At 38.6% G+C, this 20,681-nt stretch overlaps 1 protein-coding gene across 2 annotated transcripts; it reads right to left on the bottom strand.

Annotated features, from left to right (window-relative positions):
* Positions 1-290: 290 nt before the first annotated feature.
* On the bottom strand, positions 291-18,977 carry LOC112292932 (E3 ubiquitin-protein ligase PRT6). 2 transcript variants are annotated; one of them, XM_024541944.3, is made up of 42 exons: positions 18,129-18,977; positions 16,817-16,869; positions 16,445-16,511; positions 15,915-15,994; positions 15,512-15,648; positions 15,002-15,070; positions 14,451-14,525; positions 14,104-14,260; positions 13,639-13,756; positions 13,191-13,236; positions 12,767-12,889; positions 12,281-12,355; positions 11,723-11,848; positions 11,326-11,505; positions 10,969-11,019; positions 10,723-10,802; positions 10,221-10,317; positions 9,893-9,991; positions 9,577-9,690; positions 9,323-9,409; positions 8,940-9,041; positions 8,494-8,598; positions 8,131-8,276; positions 7,587-7,744; positions 7,316-7,389; positions 7,039-7,124; positions 6,486-6,714; positions 6,023-6,277; positions 5,816-5,873; positions 5,255-5,472; positions 4,971-5,039; positions 4,543-4,747; positions 3,449-4,101; positions 3,128-3,301; positions 2,834-2,879; positions 2,628-2,705; positions 2,246-2,364; positions 1,932-1,990; positions 1,638-1,735; positions 1,383-1,492; positions 1,191-1,250; positions 291-939 (listed from the first exon to the last, which is right to left on the bottom strand). In XM_024541944.3, the coding sequence occupies exons 1-42, from the start codon at positions 18,329-18,331 to the stop codon at positions 856-858; spliced, it is 5,223 nt and encodes a 1,740-aa protein (XP_024397712.1). In that variant the 5' UTR covers positions 18,332-18,977; the 3' UTR covers positions 291-855. The 2 variants fall into 2 exon arrangements, with proteins under 2 accessions (XP_024397712.1, XP_024397713.1); XM_024541945.3 differs by having other exon boundaries at positions 8,940-9,038.
* Positions 18,978-20,681: the final 1,704 nt, after the last annotated feature.

The raw sequence follows: 20,681 nt of genomic DNA, 5'->3' as shown, positions 1-20,681 counted from the left end.
TAATATTTACTGTAGACTATAGTAAATATTGTAACTACAATATTTAGAGTCTAGTGGAGAAGAATTGTTTATCCACTCTCCTTTCTCTTCTTGTATACTAGACACAACTAGATCAATAGATTTTTATGTGTGAAGCTCTCCCTCTTATGTGTATGACTTACTACTACTCTTGTGTCTTTCTAATCATTCTCAACAGAACTCAAGTTGTGTCAAAACTGTTAATCACAATTTTCCAAGATGGAACAGTGAAAACATCATGAAAAGAGTAGTATCCAACCAATCCCCAAATATGCTATAGAATGGGAAGTTTTCTTGTTATCAATGATCGTAAACAAATATATCTGGTTTTTTCTGTACACCCAGACAAGATGTGCAGGGAGATGACTTAACTCCCACCGCAACTCTATGTGAAGCGTATTTGTCACAAATTTTAAGAAGGTTACATCTAGACAAAAGACGTCACCCAAAGGTGATAAGGCAAACAACAGAGTTTGCCACCCAGTGCTGCTAAACCTATCAAATTCTCCTTGCACAACCATGACCGACTGCATATGTGCAATTCAATAAATGTTAAAATCGAGTGGAATCAACTGTAAACTACGAGGAATTATCAGCTTCAGAGCTGTGCTCTAGATGTAGTCCCCTGATCACAAAATTATCTTCATTCGAGAGAGGGATGAAGACATTTTTTCATTCCTAGAATTCTTCATCCCAACTTTATGTGAAGATAAAGACCTAGGACCCTGACAGAAGCTTGAAAAAAGATCTCGGAATGTACAAGTAAAACCTCACATAGGGTTGAACCCAAGAATGCACTATGCTACAGAATTTGATGGTAACGCAAACTGATGAAACCTAGTAGGCTTTACGCATTAATTGAGAATTACGTAGTATGTATGAGTCGTAGTCGAAAGCTGCAGTCATCCAAAGTCGTCGGATCTGCAAATAAATGAAAAAATCACCTCAGAATGGTTGATTCATTTTTTTCTTAAGGATAAAATGTCTTTCATTAAAACCCGAGTAAATCTTGTCGGAATAATTTGATGATACTATATAATAACCATTTTGTACTTACTCGGTGCCGAAGCGTTTAAAGTCTACGAACTTTATAGAAAATTTCTGATACGATTTACTAATAGCACTCCTTTACAAGTACACAATACGTACAATTCTTGATCTAAGGCAGTTACCTCGTTCAATCGAAGATCACTTAAATACATTTTCTGATTTCGCCTCATATATAGGTCTTCCTGCGCGTGTTTTTAAACCAACACCAACATCAGCACGCATCAATGTGACCGATTCTTATATGGATCAAAAATAACAAACTGGATATCTCAGTTGACGTCAATGATGTACTGAAGGGGCGGAAAGGTTCTAACATCGCCATGGATGTCCAGGTATAAGGAAAGTCCCATGCAAGTCCGATTGTTCCGGAGGAGCAAGAGTTGAGTAGAACGCAGCAACAAGAATATTCCCACACCAGCCGATTCTGTTACATGAACTTGCAACATTAGATTGTCGTCCAAGTGATTTGTAATAACTGGACAGTGGAGTACACTAGTTTAATAAACTCCTGGTATGAAACTTGTCAATGAATATCCATTAAGATCCCGTTCTTTAATGCAAAATCATACCAGTTGCTGCATGCTGAGAACATTCTCCAATCCCGTTTCCACGGCGATCAGCTCCACAGCACAGCAGCATTCCACAAACGAGGCAGATCGCGGGATCACTGCAGAAACACCAGTAATTTTGAGATAGGGTATACACGTTGATTCGTAGGCCATAAGAGAAATAGGTGTATTGGATCTAGAACCTACGACATATTGCAATGAACTGAGGGGACAAACAAAAGGCTGGAATCCATCATGACGAAAAATAAATGCGAAGTTGTCCTAAAAGAACAGAAACCACAAAAGGAAACTCACAGAGGTGTTTCTCCACAAGCGGCACATTTCTTCCCGTAAAATCCCTCCATTAATAGTTTCTGAAAACATCCCAGATTTCACTAACATAATCAGAATTAATGTAACGACAGCATGAACATTACACAAAGACATGCAACAACTATCATTGAATATGTTATAACATGCTTCATATATTCAGAGATCTTAAAACAAATCACATGGCCCATAGAAAGAGACATAGAAAATTCATCGAAACATGAAAGTTATGTCGCTACAAATGCGCCGATTCAAAGCATGCTCAGAAGTTCTTGTCACTGTGGATGTCCGTAACGAACCTGGTATACACGAGGCAGTTTGTGAAGCAGAGCCTTGCGAGGAACTTTATGCATCTCAAAATTGAACGATTTTGGACGATAGAGGTGCAGCAGTTGAGTTACCATGGCCGCAGTTGCTCCTGAAGTTTTCCACAGTGCAGATATGAAGAGAATTGTAAAATTAAAAATTAGAAAAATCATACAACTTTCTTTAATGTCAACGAACAGGGGAAGTAACCATGAACCATGCATGAACTGACTAAGAGTAAACCTCAAAATGGAAATAAAAATTTCTGATCATGAGGAATCTAAATAAAAAAGAGTATAATACTCTTAGTTGATAATTCTGCTTAATGAATTGAAGTACTGTGCTACTGAAAACTTCAGTATTATTGCTATTCACCTTGAGGTTGCAGAATTAGTGAGCAATCTGGAAGTTGCAATATCAACTGCAAACTGTGAAAATCCATCACTTTCATCCCTGAAAGATATGACAACCGCTACAATTAGGATCTTACGTTGTAATCAAGTCATAAATTAAAATTGTGCAATGCGCTTTGAAATCTACAACTTGTATATGAAACTGCGGAAGTCCACTACATTTTATACCTGTTAATCCATGTTCTCTTAAATCCTCTCGAGTAACTATCTGCACCTGTTAATCAAAATAACATGAAAACAGAATTCTCAAAAGATCAATGAAGCGCTCCATCGTGAACTGTTTTCATAATGAAGAATTCCGACATATGAGAGAAAATCAAATTAATTGAATGAAGAAACAGTATCTTCTAAATAAAAGAACACAATCATAATCTTATCACCCGCTCAACACAACCAAAACCGGTATCCGCGACCCTTCACTAAACGAAAACACCACACTAGTAAACAGAAGGAACAGATTACCAGCATGGCAGCTCTACGCAGGAATGGGAGACAAGCCCTTCGAACAAGGGTCTCCACATCAGAATCTTCAACATCCAGCCTAGACACTGCGATTTGTGTCTGCAAAACGGCTATTGTATATGCAAACTTCACCATGGAGAGCAAAACGTGCCTATCAGGTTGTTTGCTAAGAATCTGAATGCAAAAGCATTGAAAATGGGTTAGCCACTAAAAAATTAATTATTTGATGCAGATTGAAAACTTAACTTGCCATTAAAATCTACCTAAAATGTCAAAAATGAATCACAGTACACAACAGTGTAGTAGTCATGAGGTGCTCACAATTAACAACATGGCCAAGACCCAAAACGGATCAGCTGTTAAGATGCCATTTCTCAAGATATCTTCCATCCAGGTAGACAAAGAATCCGACGATGTATTCCGCTGCTGCTCTATAGGAAATGGCTGACTCAAACAACCGTCAATCATCATTTCTTCTCTGATCTTATTCTCAATTTTAGCATCTTCAAATGAAATCTCGTGCCTTTGTTGAGGATCGTGTTCAATAGGATCTGGAGCAGCTAGCTTACTAGGATACGTTTCACCAAGTTTAAATTCAACAAATTGACTGTTTTTGTTCTCCTCGAGGTGGACACTTTGATTTAAAGTCGTCTGTGTACGAGCTAATTCTTCTTCCCCCATGTCCACGTTGCATGATACAGGAACAAATTGTGAATTCTCCTGTTTTTGTGCACTCCCATCCTGACAATGAAAGTAAAGGGAAGACACTTGTGCAAATTCTGGATCCTCACAAGGTTCCGCAAGATCAATTGGGTTCTGAGGAAACATCTCTCGAACAGTCCTCTCTAGCTCACTCATCCCAGCCAGAATAGGTGAGGACTCTGTGTCCATACTTTCCGCGTCCAGATTTTCTCTCCTGTCAAGCAATCGAAGGCATTCCCATAACGCCCGCAACCTTTGACTCTTGTCCTGCACTGTAGAAGCAAATCATGGTCAATGACGCATATGTACATGGTCGAACATAAATGATGAGGGATAAGCACTAGAATGAGTTATCGAGCGTGCAGAATTCGGCCTAAGATATTAACAAGCAATAGGATATTCTATGCCTATAATCTAAGCAGCTCAGCGAGTTTCTACCAAGAGATTATAAAATTTCAAAATGAAAAGATATGTTCTTGTTACACAAGTAGTTGACACGGTACCAAGTTTCAGGAAAGGTCAAGAACCACACAAGAGTCTGAGGTTAAAATGTGACCAATTGATCAGCTACACCTCATGCTCCATCCACTTTGATATAGGTAAAGTAGAAGCAAGACCCACAAAGAAATACAAAGTAAGCACTACGTGTATGTTACATTTGTTCCGAAAGGTTAAACGGGAACCATTTCAGTAAGCGTTTGTGAGGTTCTCACCTGCACCAGGAAACGTGTTGGAAAGCATGGCTAGCCTTCCTAATTCTCGCATAGCTGTCCAATGAGCAGAATCTCCACCCCAAGTACATTCATCGGAGAACTTCATTGTGGGGGATGAAGAAGAAGCGGTTCCCACCTGTACATACCCTTCTCTTGTTTCCACCTCGCAATGAACAATATTCAAAACGAGTTCCTCCCAAAGAACCTTCACGCAATATAGCAACATCAGATTTTAACATCGACTGCAGTCGAATACATCTGACAAATCTAAATGTGTTTAGGTTATTACTGAAACTAGTCAAAATCTATGTAACAATCACTGATGGAATTCCAAACTCTAGCTCTAAGTATTGGATTGGAAAGGTATTATGATGCAGTCAAATTTAATGATAGTATCAGCATTATAACAAGGCAGTGCTCTTTGATACCCGTGATCTTGCGCAACTGCTTGGCGTATTAAAGTACGAGTGTGGATACTGCTTGCGAACTCTCAACGTCTGAGTTCCACAACCAACAACACCACATTAGAACGACCGTCAAGCATTAAAATGATGACCCAGAACTTATCGTATTTAAAAGCTGACTGAAAAATACACCTTCTGCAAATCTGCTTGCCTTTCTGAGCTTTAGGATTGGGTAAGAACTGCAAGTGTTTATGTCAAAAACACTTTACTAATAAGTTTTTCTGATGCAACCGAAGCCAAGGTTGTACCTGAACACAAAAAGAATCCATAGAGTTTTCTAGATTCTTATTTGATTGCCAAAAACTACTCCAATCACTCCCTATTTCATCCGCCCCTTTTACGTCTTCGTGCAGGTCCATCTTTCTAGACGATATAGATGCATCCACATCTGGCAGAAGGACATTTGCTAATCGCCGGCAGATTGGGCACGAGAATTCCCCATTCAAGGGGTTCACGACATCGTTCCCTGAGAATATGAGTCAACAGATTGGTTAGCACATCTCTCATCCAGCTTAAAGGTAATAAAAGCATCTTTAGTTTACAAAGGAACATCCATTCAGGAGAGTATAATGGCCATTCAAGAAAAGTTTACAGCAAACACTGGCGAGAGATGCGGATAATGAGAACATTAAGTATATATTTGAAGGTCTCCCCATTACGTTTGAAGCTCAACACATTAGTGAACAAGAACAGACAAAAAGTAAAAAAAAAAATCCAGGAAATCCTAAAACTGGTTATGGAGCTATCATGAATGCACGATATACAAGTTAAAAGATAGTGATGATAATAGAAAGAATCCAACAACTCACCAGCATTACAACTCAATTGAAGATTCTTCATGTGATCTTGGAAGCAATCATAATGCATCTGAGTCGGAAAAGACAGTATTAATTTTCGATACCTTTGCAATCAAATATGCTGATTCTTTGAGTTGAAAATTGACGCTGAATTTCTCTTGAGAAACCGAGCTATCTTAAGAGCGCAAAACCCCGACAAGACCTGCACACCATGCGTACCTGATGACCACAGCATTGAACATGCTCAAGGGTAGATAAATCGATTGTAGTAGCATTTCCCGATTCAGCGAAGTACCCCACAGTAACCAGCTGATCGAGGTCATCATTCAAGTTCAATCCTTGAAACTGGCCAACATGAGAAATATCCGTTTCCCCTGTATTCCTCATTTGTTCCCCTCTGCTCAGGACTTGATTCGGAAAATTATACCGCTGCACTAAAGCAATCCAGCATAGTGAAGAGTTCTTATCATCCTTCTGCAATATCATAAAACGCTTCTGTTAAAACGGTGCAGGCGGATGTTACTCATATAGTGGACACAGAACAACAGAGTCGAAGAAGGCCTGATGGCCTTTGGCTTGTGCGGTAAAAGTAAATCTACTCAAGTGATTTAAATACAAGCCCAAGGAAACGCTTAGCCTTTAAAAATCATAAGCCTAAAAGAACAGAACAAAACTTTCGTACTTTTGTTTTGCAAAGAGCGCACTCCTTGGCCTTAGATGAAGCTTCCATGGCCACGTGATCAGCATCTGTCACAGGGGTGGTGGCTTTTCGAAGTGTTTCAGAAATAGGAACAGACCCACTTTTACAAGCGCGGCTTTCGTTAACAATACTGCAGGCTTCCATCTCGGAACCATCTTCAGAGTTTTCGTCATCATCACAGTCGCTCTGTAGTTCCATGAAAGCCTTTCGCCTACATACAAGACATCCTTCTATCAGCCACACAAATGTAAATAGATACTATTGCCAGGGTTTAAAGAAATTCTAAATAAAACTGATGTATTGGTCAAAATGCAACAAATTGTATGTTCGTGATTGAAACCAGAGTACCTAAAAGATAGCCACTTTGAACATGCACAGCAATACCAAACAATATTTGTTACTATAGTTCTATTAGTACTTTCATCTGTGTCTGTATGACTCAATTTCTTCATTTGAAATGCATGCTAAATGGCATAAACCTCAAAAAAATTAATTTAACATTATTAGAAGCTGTCATGAAAGACTAAAAACTCACTTGGCAGAAAACTCTTCAAGGATAGCTTTTTGGCGCAGTTCTTTACGCAGTCTGCGCTGAATGTCTTCAGCACTAAGAGTGTCAACCTGAAAGAGGAAAAACTAACCATAAAACTCAAATAACAAGTGTTCGATTATTTTGCAGCCCGAAACAGATACATATACACTTGTATAGTTGGAATAGTTTACAATGTATACAGTTATATTGCGAACTGACTCATCTGCAGAAATAGTGAACAGAAATACACAAATTATAAAACATTAAGCGAAGTTATCACCTCAGCAGCACGAGACTTTTCATGAGTCGAAACATGCAGGAACTCAAAGACATGATTAATCGAATCCACCAAACCTGTCAAATGCCAGTAAAGAGTAGGACAGAACAGTAAGAGAGAATTCCAAGAGAAGGCAACTGCAAATTCACCTAGAAAGAGGGAAGACGATCTCAAATAACAACATTACAAGTCAGAAGATATCATGCTTTCCAGATATCATTGTGAATCGTTCAAACCAGTAAATGTTTAATTTTTCTGCCTAAAAGGTACTTACGAGTGCACTGATTAGCACGAACTAGCTCCTGTAGCATCTGAAAGATGCTCAGATGTGGCCCATACTCTGTTCGAACCTGCACGTAGATGTTGACAGTGATGTCCTCGGTAGGATACTCATCCACTGAATCCGGAAACTGGGCCTTCAAATCAGCATCCCTGCAAATATAATTAAACCATCGTCAGATTCAAATAATCTTCGAGTTGTCACATCTAATTCATGGCTAGAAGCAAGATCTTGGCATAATTTTCTGTTTTTATATCAAGCACTAAATGTTTTCATACATATCCAAGATGGCATGCATGCTATGCACCATAAATGTCTTCATAAGTTGACGAGCACACAGCATGCTGGCTTTCATTGTGGAGACCAAATAAAAACCCATGGACCATATCCATAACATTACGATGGCCATCCAAGATCCAAGTTTCCAGCCGATAATTATCGGAAAATCCGGGAGATCTAGCCAAAAGAGAATCGTAAATGAAACATGTCACCAATCATGGTACCCAACACTAAATGAGATAAAATGCACGGAACTAACCATAAATTGTTGCGGGAATCTGATACTAGAACAGCCATCATTTGCAGAGCAGTAACACCGAGAGCTTCACCAGATGTTACTGTTGTATCCCTTTCGACAAGAAATCTCACCTCATCCAGTACGTTTAGCAGAAACAGATGGCATGCCTGACTTGTGCGCATCACACAAGGAATAAGTAACAATGCAATTAATTGAGCACACGAAGAGTGCTGCCTGAAATACCAAAACCTCAAGATCTAAAATAATCCTACACCAATGAGGCAACTGTAGAGTAAAAATGACTTTAACTGTCACATTCAAATAATAATTTCTAGACACCTCTGAAACTGCAGTTTGACGGTCATCTCTGCCAAATTAACACACCTTTGTGTGAAGAAGACCAGAAAGCCGGTCGTAGGGTGCACCAGCAGGTGATGGTGCTGAAATCCGCCAATAATGATCTGATTTCCCAACTTTAACAGCTCTATCCTGCAACATACCAGAACTCGTTACATGTTAGTTATCTCGTTCACAATTGCAGCACAAACACTGAAATAAACCTCACATGTGGCATGCAGAAACCCATCGTACTGAAGTCCTGCTCCAGCAAGAAGTTTCTAAATGAGAACCTGTCATCCACAGCTCTGAGGTGCGCATATACCATTGCAGTCCCACAATCCACGACTAGAGTAAACGACCTGTGGTCTTGAAATAGGTCATGTACCCATATGGCCTCTTAGAGCCAATACACGTATAGTACAATTCTTTCATGCTTAATAGTCTGTACTATCAACATGCGATAGATGGACCCCAAATAAATCATCGCCTACCTCAGCCTCCTCCAACTCGTTGAGATAGTAATGAGGGAACAAAGGATCGAACTCTTTCCAGTACTCTGATTTTAGTTGATAGTACCCTTGATGAGCAACCTGCTATACCAACGCCGTTGTGAGCTAGAATTAGCATACGCTTCTGTGAAACATTCATGTGTAATTTCCTACATACTCAGTTGAACAATCGAGTCAAAATGTTGGGTGTCTGTACCACAATATCTATGCAATGTCCGCAAATGATTACATAGACATATAACATTCCAATCACGTTGAATATTAAAAACAAAACCACCACTATTCATGCTTCATCGTTTAATAATTATGCGCATTCAAAAGTAAAACAAAATAATATCAGTAACATCGTGCTTTGACACACAGACCTTAGGCTCGTGGTAGACAGCTACTCTATCCAACACAACATTCAATTTCTGATGCTCTATGGAGGTCGAGCCCAATGCCCGACAAAGCTGTAATCAAATCATTGAACATCAGCTGTTATTGGCAAGAACACGAACCAAAAGAAATATATCTTAAATGAAATAAACTACAGGAGTGGAAGTTCATTCAAATGTGGCATAATGAATGTCAGAAAATCAAGTCTAAAAATATTGTCGTAAGGTCGTGTAAGACCCACCTGAGAGTAAGTCTGATCACGAACACACAACCATTGTATGACATCGTACTGCAGACATTTACCTTGTGCTTCGTCTTCTTCTGTCCTTCCCAAATTGCGGCGTTCACGCACAACCTACAAATCCAGACAACGTCTATAAGCATGTCTTAACACCTCCCAGAAGAAATGTAACTAAGCGAGTGCTCGGAACAGCACAAACATCCAAAAACAACTCGATAATGCCAAGTAGAACCGTCTCAGAGTAAAGAATCAAATTCAAAGCAATACTGCTTGGATATGGAAATCACATTGAAAATACAAGCGCAGAAGAGCTTACCAGCAAAATCAATCGCATGAATGATTGCAAAAGCATAATCTCTGCCTGTCGGCAATTTCGCTGTCCAGGAATCGTGCGAGTTGTTGCCATACTTTTGAACTGTTCACCAAGTCCAACAGACCATAAGTAGCAACACAATGTATCACACATACTTTGTCTGTATAACTACTACACTAGCAACTTCATCACAAGTAGCCGCAGAATAGCTTCATCAAAAGAATTGTACATCATACAGATGGTAACGCAGACTGTAATACACCCATTTTTATTAAAAAGCTTCGTATTCTTCCATTTATAATCAGACTAGGATAGGCATTCTTAAGAGTACATTGAATAGCTCCGCTATCTTTACAAAGATTTTGCCTTGCAAATCTTCACAAGCAACAGAGCAAAATTGTAGTAGTAATATATCCATGTCCATTGACCTGTAAAACATAATGATTGCTTGAATTAGACAATGAAATCGAAATTGCAATTGGAATACTTAGCTCTTGCTACTAATCACTATTATACATGCAAAGATCAGAGAAGTCTCAAAACAATAGATCAGAAGATACACTTCTGTAATCAACCCATTCAAATCTATCAAATTTTTTCAAAAGCTCTTATCGGATTCCGTAGTACAAAGTTAACTCAATGAGCTTATCATAAGAGTCCACCATGAGATAATCATAAGAGAGTACATTTAAAGTTGCAATGTATCCCTTCCCATACAATATAGTATTCTGAGACTTGCTCTCCATTATCAGATATGGCTCCATGAAGGAACCTAAGGTGTTGCTTCTCATGAAAAACACCAAAAAAATCACAGTTGAGAATAGTTCGCTTACTGATCATGCCAGAAACTTCCTCTGTAAATAAGCTCTAGACGGCTAAAATGTTCCAATGTTGACCACATTTGAGCGCGAATCTTCAACAAATATGGAAATTGCCACACGGATTATAAGTCAGGTAGAATAGAAATGCAAGATTAAGTGCTATACTAAATCATCTAAGTGCAACAATCGACGAACTTTCACAGCTGAACAATTATATGAACTACATATCAACAGTAAGACACAATGAGGTCATCTAACCTGTGCCATCCAGACCAATATGCGAAGAGGATGATCCATGAGAGCCAGCACCTGTAACATATCCAGTGAAAAAGAAAGATATTGACATCAACGTTCACAACGACACTGCGATAACAAATTAAGGGAATGGCCCAGCAGAGCCGAAATCTTAAAATTACATAAATATCCCCTATACTTCCTGGTAAAACGTAGATCAACAGCCAGGGATTTGTGATAAAACAAAAGACATCTCCCATTGAGTTAAGGTGATTAAGGTGTAGATAAGCTGCATACGGAAACACGTCAAAAATACATAGATTATTGTTAATGGTAGCACAAAAAGAACCCAGGCAAATTGATGCAACAGTGGAGTGGTACCTCATCTTCGGTAAAATTGAAAACACCCTCCTCTTTCAGAGCAGTTAGGAAGCCCCTCTCGTAATTCCCCCAAGATATGAGCACAAGCTTTTGTAGGATTGCACTTAATGCCCTGTGCAGCGGTATATGTAGCGAAACTGTGCTATCACTGTATTTGTCTTGATCAGATATGCGCTTAACCTGCAGGAATCTTTCACAGTTCCTTTTATTTCTAGATCCAAAAGAAGTGAATTGTCAAGCCATATCCTGGTGTAACGACAGCAGTCATCACAACGCAAGGATGTATCAAGTCCTAATCTATATTGTCATAGAAATAACAATGAAATGAAACTGAGTACAGGGATTGCGAAAACTAATTTTTACATTTGGCAAGCAACCATTCCAGGGATGGACTTACCTGCTCTAAGTACTGCTTTAGGACCTTGAATGTGTAAGTAGCTGCAGTGACAAGAGTTTTTTTCCTGCCTAGGGGATCTTGAAAGCAGCGTGAGATCAGCTGAAAAATTATTGCCATACTGTTCATCTGCGTAGCGCCAAAGCAAAACGTGAATGAAGAAGCAGGTGATAAAGCAACAATATCGATGCATCACTAAGCAGAAACCGAAAAATACAATAAACACTCCAGTTGCATCCTACTAGTTTGTGATATCTGACGTCTACTCTTCCAACAACAGATTCTGAGGACTAGGGAAAATATTAGAATTAATGGCCTCCATCAGACAGACAGAAAAAAGAAAAAAAACTTGAACACCAAGCAAATGTAGTTGAAAAATTGTCCATGATCTGTAACTGCCGCTGCTAGCTATGAAGCTTCCAAGAAGGCGGTTCGACACAGTAGCAAACATACTAATTACAGCAACCTGCCCTTCATTGAAATATGCGTCATAAACTGAATCACAAAGATAAACTTATACACAAAAAGGTAGGACACAACGATATTATAAATAATGCTGACCTCAAGTTGGATCGCAAGTGTCCACGTCTTCTCAAATACATGGCCGTCTCCCCCACGAGTATAAGCATTCATCCACTGAATAAACATGACAGTCAATGCACCAAAGTAAGCAATTATCCACAATTCCACAACACAATCGAATAAATATCTACATGCAAATTGAACATAATTTGATTTAGAGAGAAATCATCAAGGTTCCACATCAATTTCTCGTCATTAAAAAAGCATGACCTCAAATCTCAAGGTTCAAACTTATTCGTCAACATTAAAGAGCACCCTGCTCCTTATTCTGAACGAAATATGAGCGCAATATGAGTCTAAATAAAAATAAAGAAGAGTGCTTGAACTCTAAGTAATACCAAACTACTATCAATTGACGAAATGGAAGACAGAAAGACAATACTCCTTCAACATGTTAAAAATTGAAAAATTCAGTAATCAGAAATCTACAGCATCTCTCACATTCAATTCTTTTCCTTAAAGAACCTGCAATTTAACGAGCACATCGAGAATATGTGGAAAAAGTTGAGGCTGCTTCGAAAGCATATGAATCGCAATATTCCTATGTGAGACGACTAGTCGCAAATCACTTTGAGGCCGAAGGTAAACCTGATCATGTCCTCACCATGACGAGATATTTCAGTACAAAAGCACACATGATTCCCGAACGTTGCATCCAAATGATCGGTTTTATAGTCTCTTATTCATTTCACACTGAAAGTTCATTCTTACAACATGAACTACTGCATACTAGCAAAAGCCCAAGTCTTTTAAACAAGCAATTACTAACTCATTCCGCAATTAAAACGTCAATAAGATATCAAGAATATTGTCCTATGATGTTCTAAGAAAGGACTTGCAGCAATCAAACAATTATAAGCTACATTATTGAGTCGGCAGGAGTGCGCACCTTACACTTGATTGCGTCACCGTCAAAACTGACAACTGCTAGCTCACTGACAAATTTGCAAACCATCAAATCAACAGTTACGTTAGATTTGTTCGAAGATTTATCTAGACAAGAGAGAAAAATTACCCAGCAGTTTTAGTTTGCTAAAAATAATAGAGGTTTGGGGGATAGATTAAGAAAGCAACTAAAAGAATACTAGTACCTCTGACCAGAAATAGAAACCACAAATACTACATTCCTCTCAAGTTCCTGTCCGTGTCTGTTAAGTTCGCCGTATAAAGAGCGAACTCAGCAATAATTTAAAGTTCGATTAGAATGAGTCCTGCTCTGTAAAAGTTTAATTACTAACACTTGTTATAAATCCTTTCTAGGCAACTACTAGTTCCCTCAACCAGTTTAGTGAAATTTGAAACAACAACTAGAAAGAAGTAGTGGACAAAGAAATTACTTATTTTCGGCAGAACAAGCGATAACTTTAGAGAAAACTCCAATAAATAACTCAAGCAAGTTATGTTTATGAATGAGGCGAGTTGTCATGTCTGGATCATTAAATAACTGCACCATTACTGAAAAAACACGCAGATTGTTTGAGCCAGAGATTACCCAAGGTTAACATCAGAATTAAGTGCACCAACAAAACATCTGAACAATATCAACTCGTTACATAAATTTAGTTGATATCAAAAAATCAGCAGCTTTGAGGGCCAAATTGACAAAAATGTCAGTACGGTCCAAAAGCTATTCTTGACTACAATTCCACGAATGAACTAATCAATTCAAATAAAATCTTAAAAATCATGCAGCAAAAGAAGGTGAATCAATTAAAATATGCATTGGAAGTCAGGGAAAACCTTTCCATGGCCAAACTAACCGGAAACTTATTAACATGGCAGAACAGAGAAAATATGCATACCTCTATCTAAGTTTGTATCAAGGTGTGTGTAATTCTTCATATATTCTTTATTACGGATGGCAAGGAAAATCATCTTCTCGTACTTTTCCCTTAGAAGATTTAGAAACTTATCCTTAAAATCATTTTTATACAATAATTGTAAGAACAAAGTTGTCTCCTGCATTAAAGAGCGCAAGCGATCAAATTAGTCAAACAGCGAAAGCATCCTTCTTTCAACCAGCTTTTTAAAGCAGATACAGTTGTTGCATGCACAAAGAGACATTTCCCCCAGCCCCACCCTGCAGTGTGATCTCATGGTCATTTCGTTCTGAATGCACTGCTACGTATAGATGTGATTGATATAATACCGCTTCAATAAGTTTGTCCGGCATCCAACCTAAGCAGTCCAACAAGATCTCCAATGCCGACGTCGGAGCGTCAGTCTGCACATGAAAAGAATATGCACAATTGTTCAGATGAAAGCCCGTGACAATATTGTCAAACATATCAAGATTCGTCAAGATGATTCTGCAATCTCAATGAACTAACGATGTCCAGATCCTCCCTTGATTTTCAATGAGCTAACCAATATAATTACATATAAGTAAGATCTGAAGACCCATTCACACTCAGAGAACTAAGGAGTAAATCCAGTCCAAATGTATATCCATGGTTATTGTGAGCAACCATGCAGGTACCGCTATTAATAGCAGGAAAACATAAGTCTTAGGATGATTAAACAATGACCTTTCCCGGTAAGAGTGAAAACCATTTAACCGGAATTACAGTCCTTTGAAAAGGTCCAATGACATTGAATAAGATTTGTGTCGCTAGTAAGCGGAAAATACACACATCCTTACCATGAAGCTTTCACCCAGGAATAGTAGTGTAGTGTGAGCATAATGTTTGAAATACGTACCTGGCATGGGATTCCATAATCAATTATTTCATTACAAACAATGCTGCGCAACGCGTCTACAGCACAAACCTGTCGTGCGAACAAAACGCATTATTATGAAACAAAAAATAAATAAAAATTAAAGGAAAAGCCACATTAAGAAAAAGATATTATTTGAAAATTTTGCAATCATTTGTAGCAGCGAATTGAAGTCGAAGTAAACTATTGCGTCAACACAGACCATTATAGGAACAACGTACCATCCTCTTAGAAATAAGAAACTCTCATCTTGATAAGATGGATAGAAAGAGAAAGAAAGAAAGAACGACAGATAGATAGATAGATAGATAGATAGATAGATAGAGTTATCCATAACTTCACTAGAAAGTCAAGCAGTAACTCAAACAAACAATCGTTATAAAAGAAATCAGTGCACTAGAAAACGCTAAGCCGCTAACAGGTTTTATTCTTAAAAAACTAATCATGTGGGTGCAACATAAAAGAGAACGAAAGAAAGAAAGATGGGCTCACCTTCTGTGACCAATCCAAATATATCATGGCCATTGCGACTTCCAAGTCAGTGTTCTGATCGAAAAGTTTTCGCTGATAACTCAGCTTAACTTTAAGTTTCTTAACCCAAACTAGTAGTTCCCGGAGCACATATTGCACTGCAAAAACAGCATCAATAAGACAATTCTTGGCATGAAGTCAAAAAAACAAATGGGTTTCTCCGAATCTACACCGGACTTAAAACTCGACCCCTGTTGCAAGCCTTTTAATTCAACATCATCTATCATGAGCACCAAATAATCCAAACCAGCCGCACAACATATGATATGCCAGGACACAATCATTTTGAAACTTATGCTGTACACAATTCGTGTAATCAAATAATCAATTGCATGAAATTTAACATGTAAACCCATATACTCACCGACAACATGAGTCGGCTCCAAAAGTTCATCCTTTAATTTTGGTTCTTGCACATGCAGACGTTGATGGGCAGCACAGGCCCTACAAAAAACAGGTAATCAACGAAAATGAACTGCAAGATAACAAGGTAACAACGCCTAGAACTTCAGGTTGTTCCAAATTTTGACACATCACTACAAATTGTAGGAGAGTAGAAAGAGGCGTTACTCCAGTTAGAGTGGTTTGCCAAGCAACACCATACTTGAAACATATGAAGCACAGCGAAATCAAAAAACGAAAGGAATTAGTGACGGCAAGTTAACAACAATGACGAAACAGGGCCACTAAGTCAAGTGCTCATCTACAGGCTATCTTTGTTACATCCACCATGTAAAGTGTGCTTGTTTTTCAACATAAAATTCAAATTATGGTAATGTTGATAAGCAATGTGGTACGCACTATGCAAGAAAACCAGTGTGCTAAAAGAACTATCACTGCATTTCTTAATGGTTAAAAAAACCACCAATGTTTAGTAGAACTAATTAAACGTACCCTGATTCTTTCCAAGCAGCAAGATCTCCACAGTCACAGCATCCACCAGATGCACTATGATACATCACTGGTTTCATCCGAACACCAAACAAGGCTATAATTAGTTCTAGCTCTTCTGGCCGGTGCTGAGGACCGAAATCACTACGTTTTGCCGTGAGCTTGATTAACATCACAGAAAAATCATGACAATCACAAAATTCATTATAAAATTCTAACCCTTGAGAGAACAAAAAATTTATACATGCGCTTCAAACAAGAGTACATTTTTCATCTTCCAAAAGTAACAAATCTGGAAAATATGAACTCAAGAAGAAGCCAACGGATAACAGGCACAGTCCAAAACATGGAAACTTGGATAAAGAAGTGGATTACCATAGTCGTGATCCCAATGGTTGCCATTCTGGAAACATAAATTACAAATTGCACTGCATTCCAACACACCAGACTAGTAAATACAAAGGAATTCAATGAAGCATTACACACTTCAGTTTGAGTATTCAAGGAAAAGCACTTAAAACCGATTCATGCCTTGAGTCTATCAACTTAATGACATTAGATATCTGAGTCTAGAGATTTACACATTAACACAACCATTAGATTATCCAAGAACCACTACAGGCTTACAATCACAGCAGAAGTGGTAGAGCACAAAGGCCCTACAGTTACTTTGAGGGCAGGACAGTATGCACATTTTCAAAACTTACGAGGAGGATAAGTCCCAAATAAAGGGCTCTTGAGGAGGAAAAAGAAACACGAAGATAACACAAAAATCCCCACAGCAATCACGACCTCATAAGTTGGTACTGCAATTATTTGACTTCGCACCAGGTCTAACACCAGTAACCCATCAGATGCTAGTTTTTGCATTTGCGTAAGGATAACAAACTTCCCAATGAAGTGAAGTTTGTGTAGGTGACAAAATTGTGAACCATATGTGTGCACAAATGTTGTCCGCACTTTGTTTTCCTAAAATTGCAACGCACTCGAAGTGTAAGGACCTCAAAGAATGAGGCCCTCGAAGCCTTCGTCATAACAAATTATAAGCATACTATCTTGATTGCCGAATATCATCCTTCAGATGTTCTGATAGTACTATTCTTTTTCGTTTCCCGCACTTCGTTTTTCTACAAGTGCGAGTGTTAATCACATACCGTTTGTTCTTCCACAGTGGTCAACCTTGAGGGTCGCATTTAAAACATCCACGGCTCGTGATTTAGCGTGACTGATAACAACCAAATTCAATCCAACCATTTTCCCCACCCAGACAAATTGCACTTCAAGATAATTAAGGAAATTTTACCGGAAGGCAACCTGAAACAAGGGCACTAGGATTTAAAGAGATCAAGTTAAACATCTGAATGCAAAAGCATTGTGAATTTTAAACGTTCAGTATCAGAGCATCAGACACGTTGCAACTGGCCATGAGACCAGCCAGCGAGGTAGCAGTTTTGAAAAGGGTTTCCTCAGAGCTTTCGTGGTAATAGCCCTTATTCTGTGAATCTGACGCTTAAAGAATAAGCCGGCTGACGTCTCAAACCAGCACGGCATCATAGTTCGAAATTCAAAGCAGTCATTACACATTGAGGTGTGCCCTGTTACTAGACTCAGCAAGGATTCCGCAGGCATATCCACTCAGTAAACTGAATCAGAACCACAATTGAGAGAAGTTCAAAAGACAACATACCTAGAATCGTTCATTTGACAAGTACGGCAGCGATAAGCAACCACGTCCTTGGTCCATACATATGTGCATTGCAACTGCCCTAGAGCCCGGAAATCATCCAGGTACGAATCTAGAGGTTCTCCTCCGCTCATCCACAAACTACGTTCGTGCAGGAGAGCTTTCGCTTCTTCCACGCCACGTCGAGACGGTCGAGGTTCAGACATTTCGGAGAGAGCTCTGTTCCACGCGGGCTAACCGCATTACGCAAGTGAACACCGGAGCTATGAAATTCAAGATAGACGGAATGAGGAGTAGGATATTCAACACAAGCCAACAATGCTCTGTCGTCGCATTCCCAGTGGCAATTTATGCGTGTTGTCGATTTCGCACCATCGATGCCTATTTCCGTCCACTTTCACTGAAGCCTACAACCCTTTCTCCCCTGCGCCATCGACTTCCAAAACCTTCTCAAGCTCTCCCCTGTGCTCTAACCCCGTGATCACAATTACACCTCTTATAATTCTAACGCAAAAATCTCCATCGCCACAAACTACCGGCGCAAGACTCACTCCTTCTGTCTCTTCCCCCAAGCCAAACACCACCACCTGCTATAAATTAACTAACAACGACGCCTCCCAGCGCTTAATCCAAGTTCCAGCCCCTGAACTAACCACGCCAGTGTACTTGACAACGCATGGCCGATGTTCGCGAAAACACGTCAAATTCTTGGATACCAGCCCCTCTCAGCCACCACTAACCCGCGCCCGAGGCCAGCGATGAAACCTCCTCCTAGTCCTACTCCTCCTCCAACTCCACCTCGAAGAACACCACCAGGCTCTACGGAACAGCACCTAGTGCTGCAATGTTTCTTCTTCGTCTTCTTCGTCTTCTTCGTCGTCCAGTGTGTTGTCCTGTGTGCCATCATCGCCTTCTTTCTTTCTCTCTCTCTCTCTCTCTCTCTCTCCCTGTGACTCGCCTTCTGGCTGGCCTGGGACACGCTCGGACAGTGCGATGCTGCTTCTCTATGCCGACAATTTTGACCACTGGATTGCTGGCCTCGTGTTGCAAGAGGAAGACGACGAGGAGGAGGCCAACGCAGCCTCAACACTAGGAAATTGCTTTCCCCCTCCCCTCGTTGCTGTTGTCCCTCAGTCAAAGTCCACTTTTCAAAATCTGCGTTCCAAGTGTTCCATCTAAAAAAGCCTTATTATGTTGTAATGTCCGAATGATAAGGACTTCAATATCCTTGTCATATCATAGTCGTATCTTACGCAATTATTGATTTCATTCGTTTGTCTCTGTTCTTGTTGCTGAAATTGAACCCGTTTGTTGGCTTCCCTATTCCTCAATTGTGACTTTTCACTACACTGTTCATTGCTTGGTTACTTCACGAGAGGGGATATCGAAATCCCGCAAAAACTAGTTTTCATATTTTTCTCTGCATGTTTGCTTCACATGTGCAACACGCTTTGTGATATTCCATAATTAGGGTTTTGAAAACAAATCACCGAATAAGGCTTTGAAACCATGCTGATAGCAATAACATTATGGAATTCAACCATGTGATATACACATTCTAATTTTTGATTAATTTTTAATTTTGTTGACATCAACAAGGTGTAAATAAAATCACACGTTAAACTTTCACTTCTGCCTGTGTGTGTGAGTATGTATGTGTGTTATTGTATGTTGATGACACTTCAGTTAGTGAAATTAAGAAACCATCTGGTGATGTTGTATTTAGTTTCATGTGCTAAGAAAGCGGATTGGTATGTAATGATTTATTTATGAACCAAAATAAACTGAAAGTTAGGATAAGAGTGTACAAGTCTAAAATACTAGCTGCATAATTAATGATAAGTATAAACAACAGAAGCATATTGTTTTCCACAAGATATCTTAATACTAAAAAAACATCATAATCTAATATACTTTATTTTACACAAGCATAACCTAATGTATTAATTACTAATGTTGTGATTTGATACTAATATATATATATATATATAAACTTTGTAAATATACAAATATAAAACAATGAATTATTGTATTAAATTTTAAAAAATTTACGGATTACTAACTCATTAAAAATTAATCACATTTTTTCTAAACTACTATTTTTTTATGGAGATAACAGAGATTTAATGTTCATACTGTATGTTTCAAAAACTATGTTGATTTGTTACTAAATTTTATCATTTTGTGTTTTATTAATGTAATTAAACTTATTTATTTTTTATTTTTCGAAGAAATCATTTTGAAAAAAACAATTGGCATCAGAAATGTAATTTATAATACAAAGTTTACATGAACACTCAATTGTTTTGGGATACAAAACTTAGTAAATACGACCAAAAAAATATTTTACTACTTTTAAAAATCATTTATAATAATGAAATCAAATTAATTTTAAGACGTAATATTCATGACAATGATATAAGTACAAGAAATAGAGACACACTAATGTTCCATTGAATAAAACTAAAACATTTATGCATAGAAACACTATCAAGTGAGAAAAAAAATCAATTTATTAACAATAACACAATTGCTCATGTATATGTGTGTGTGTGT

Source organism: Physcomitrium patens, chromosome 15 (genome assembly GCF_059467195.1).
Source record: "Physcomitrium patens ecotype Gransden chromosome 15, ASM5946719v1, whole genome shotgun sequence".
NCBI lineage: Eukaryota > Viridiplantae > Streptophyta > Bryopsida > Funariales > Funariaceae > Physcomitrium > Physcomitrium patens.
The sequence above is the reverse complement of the archived record's forward strand: the minus strand, read 5'-3'. Positions and strand labels throughout refer to the sequence as shown.

What these genes read in the sequence shown, in the direction of transcription:
- LOC112292932 (XM_024541944.3), bottom strand. Translation starts at nt 18,331, where the DNA reads ATGTCTGAACCTCGACCGTCTCGACGTGGCGTGGAAGAAGCGAAAGCT. An exon ending in GCAGTTGCGCAAGATCACGG is followed by an intron (nt 4,748 to 4,970) that starts GTATCAAAGAGC and finishes TATTGCGTGAAG; the next exon opens with GTTCTTTGGGAGGAACTCGT. An exon ending in GCTTGTGGAGAAACACCTCT is followed by an intron (nt 1,736 to 1,931) that starts GTGAGTTTCCTT and finishes GTGTTTCTGCAG; the next exon opens with TGATCCCGCGATCTGCCTCG.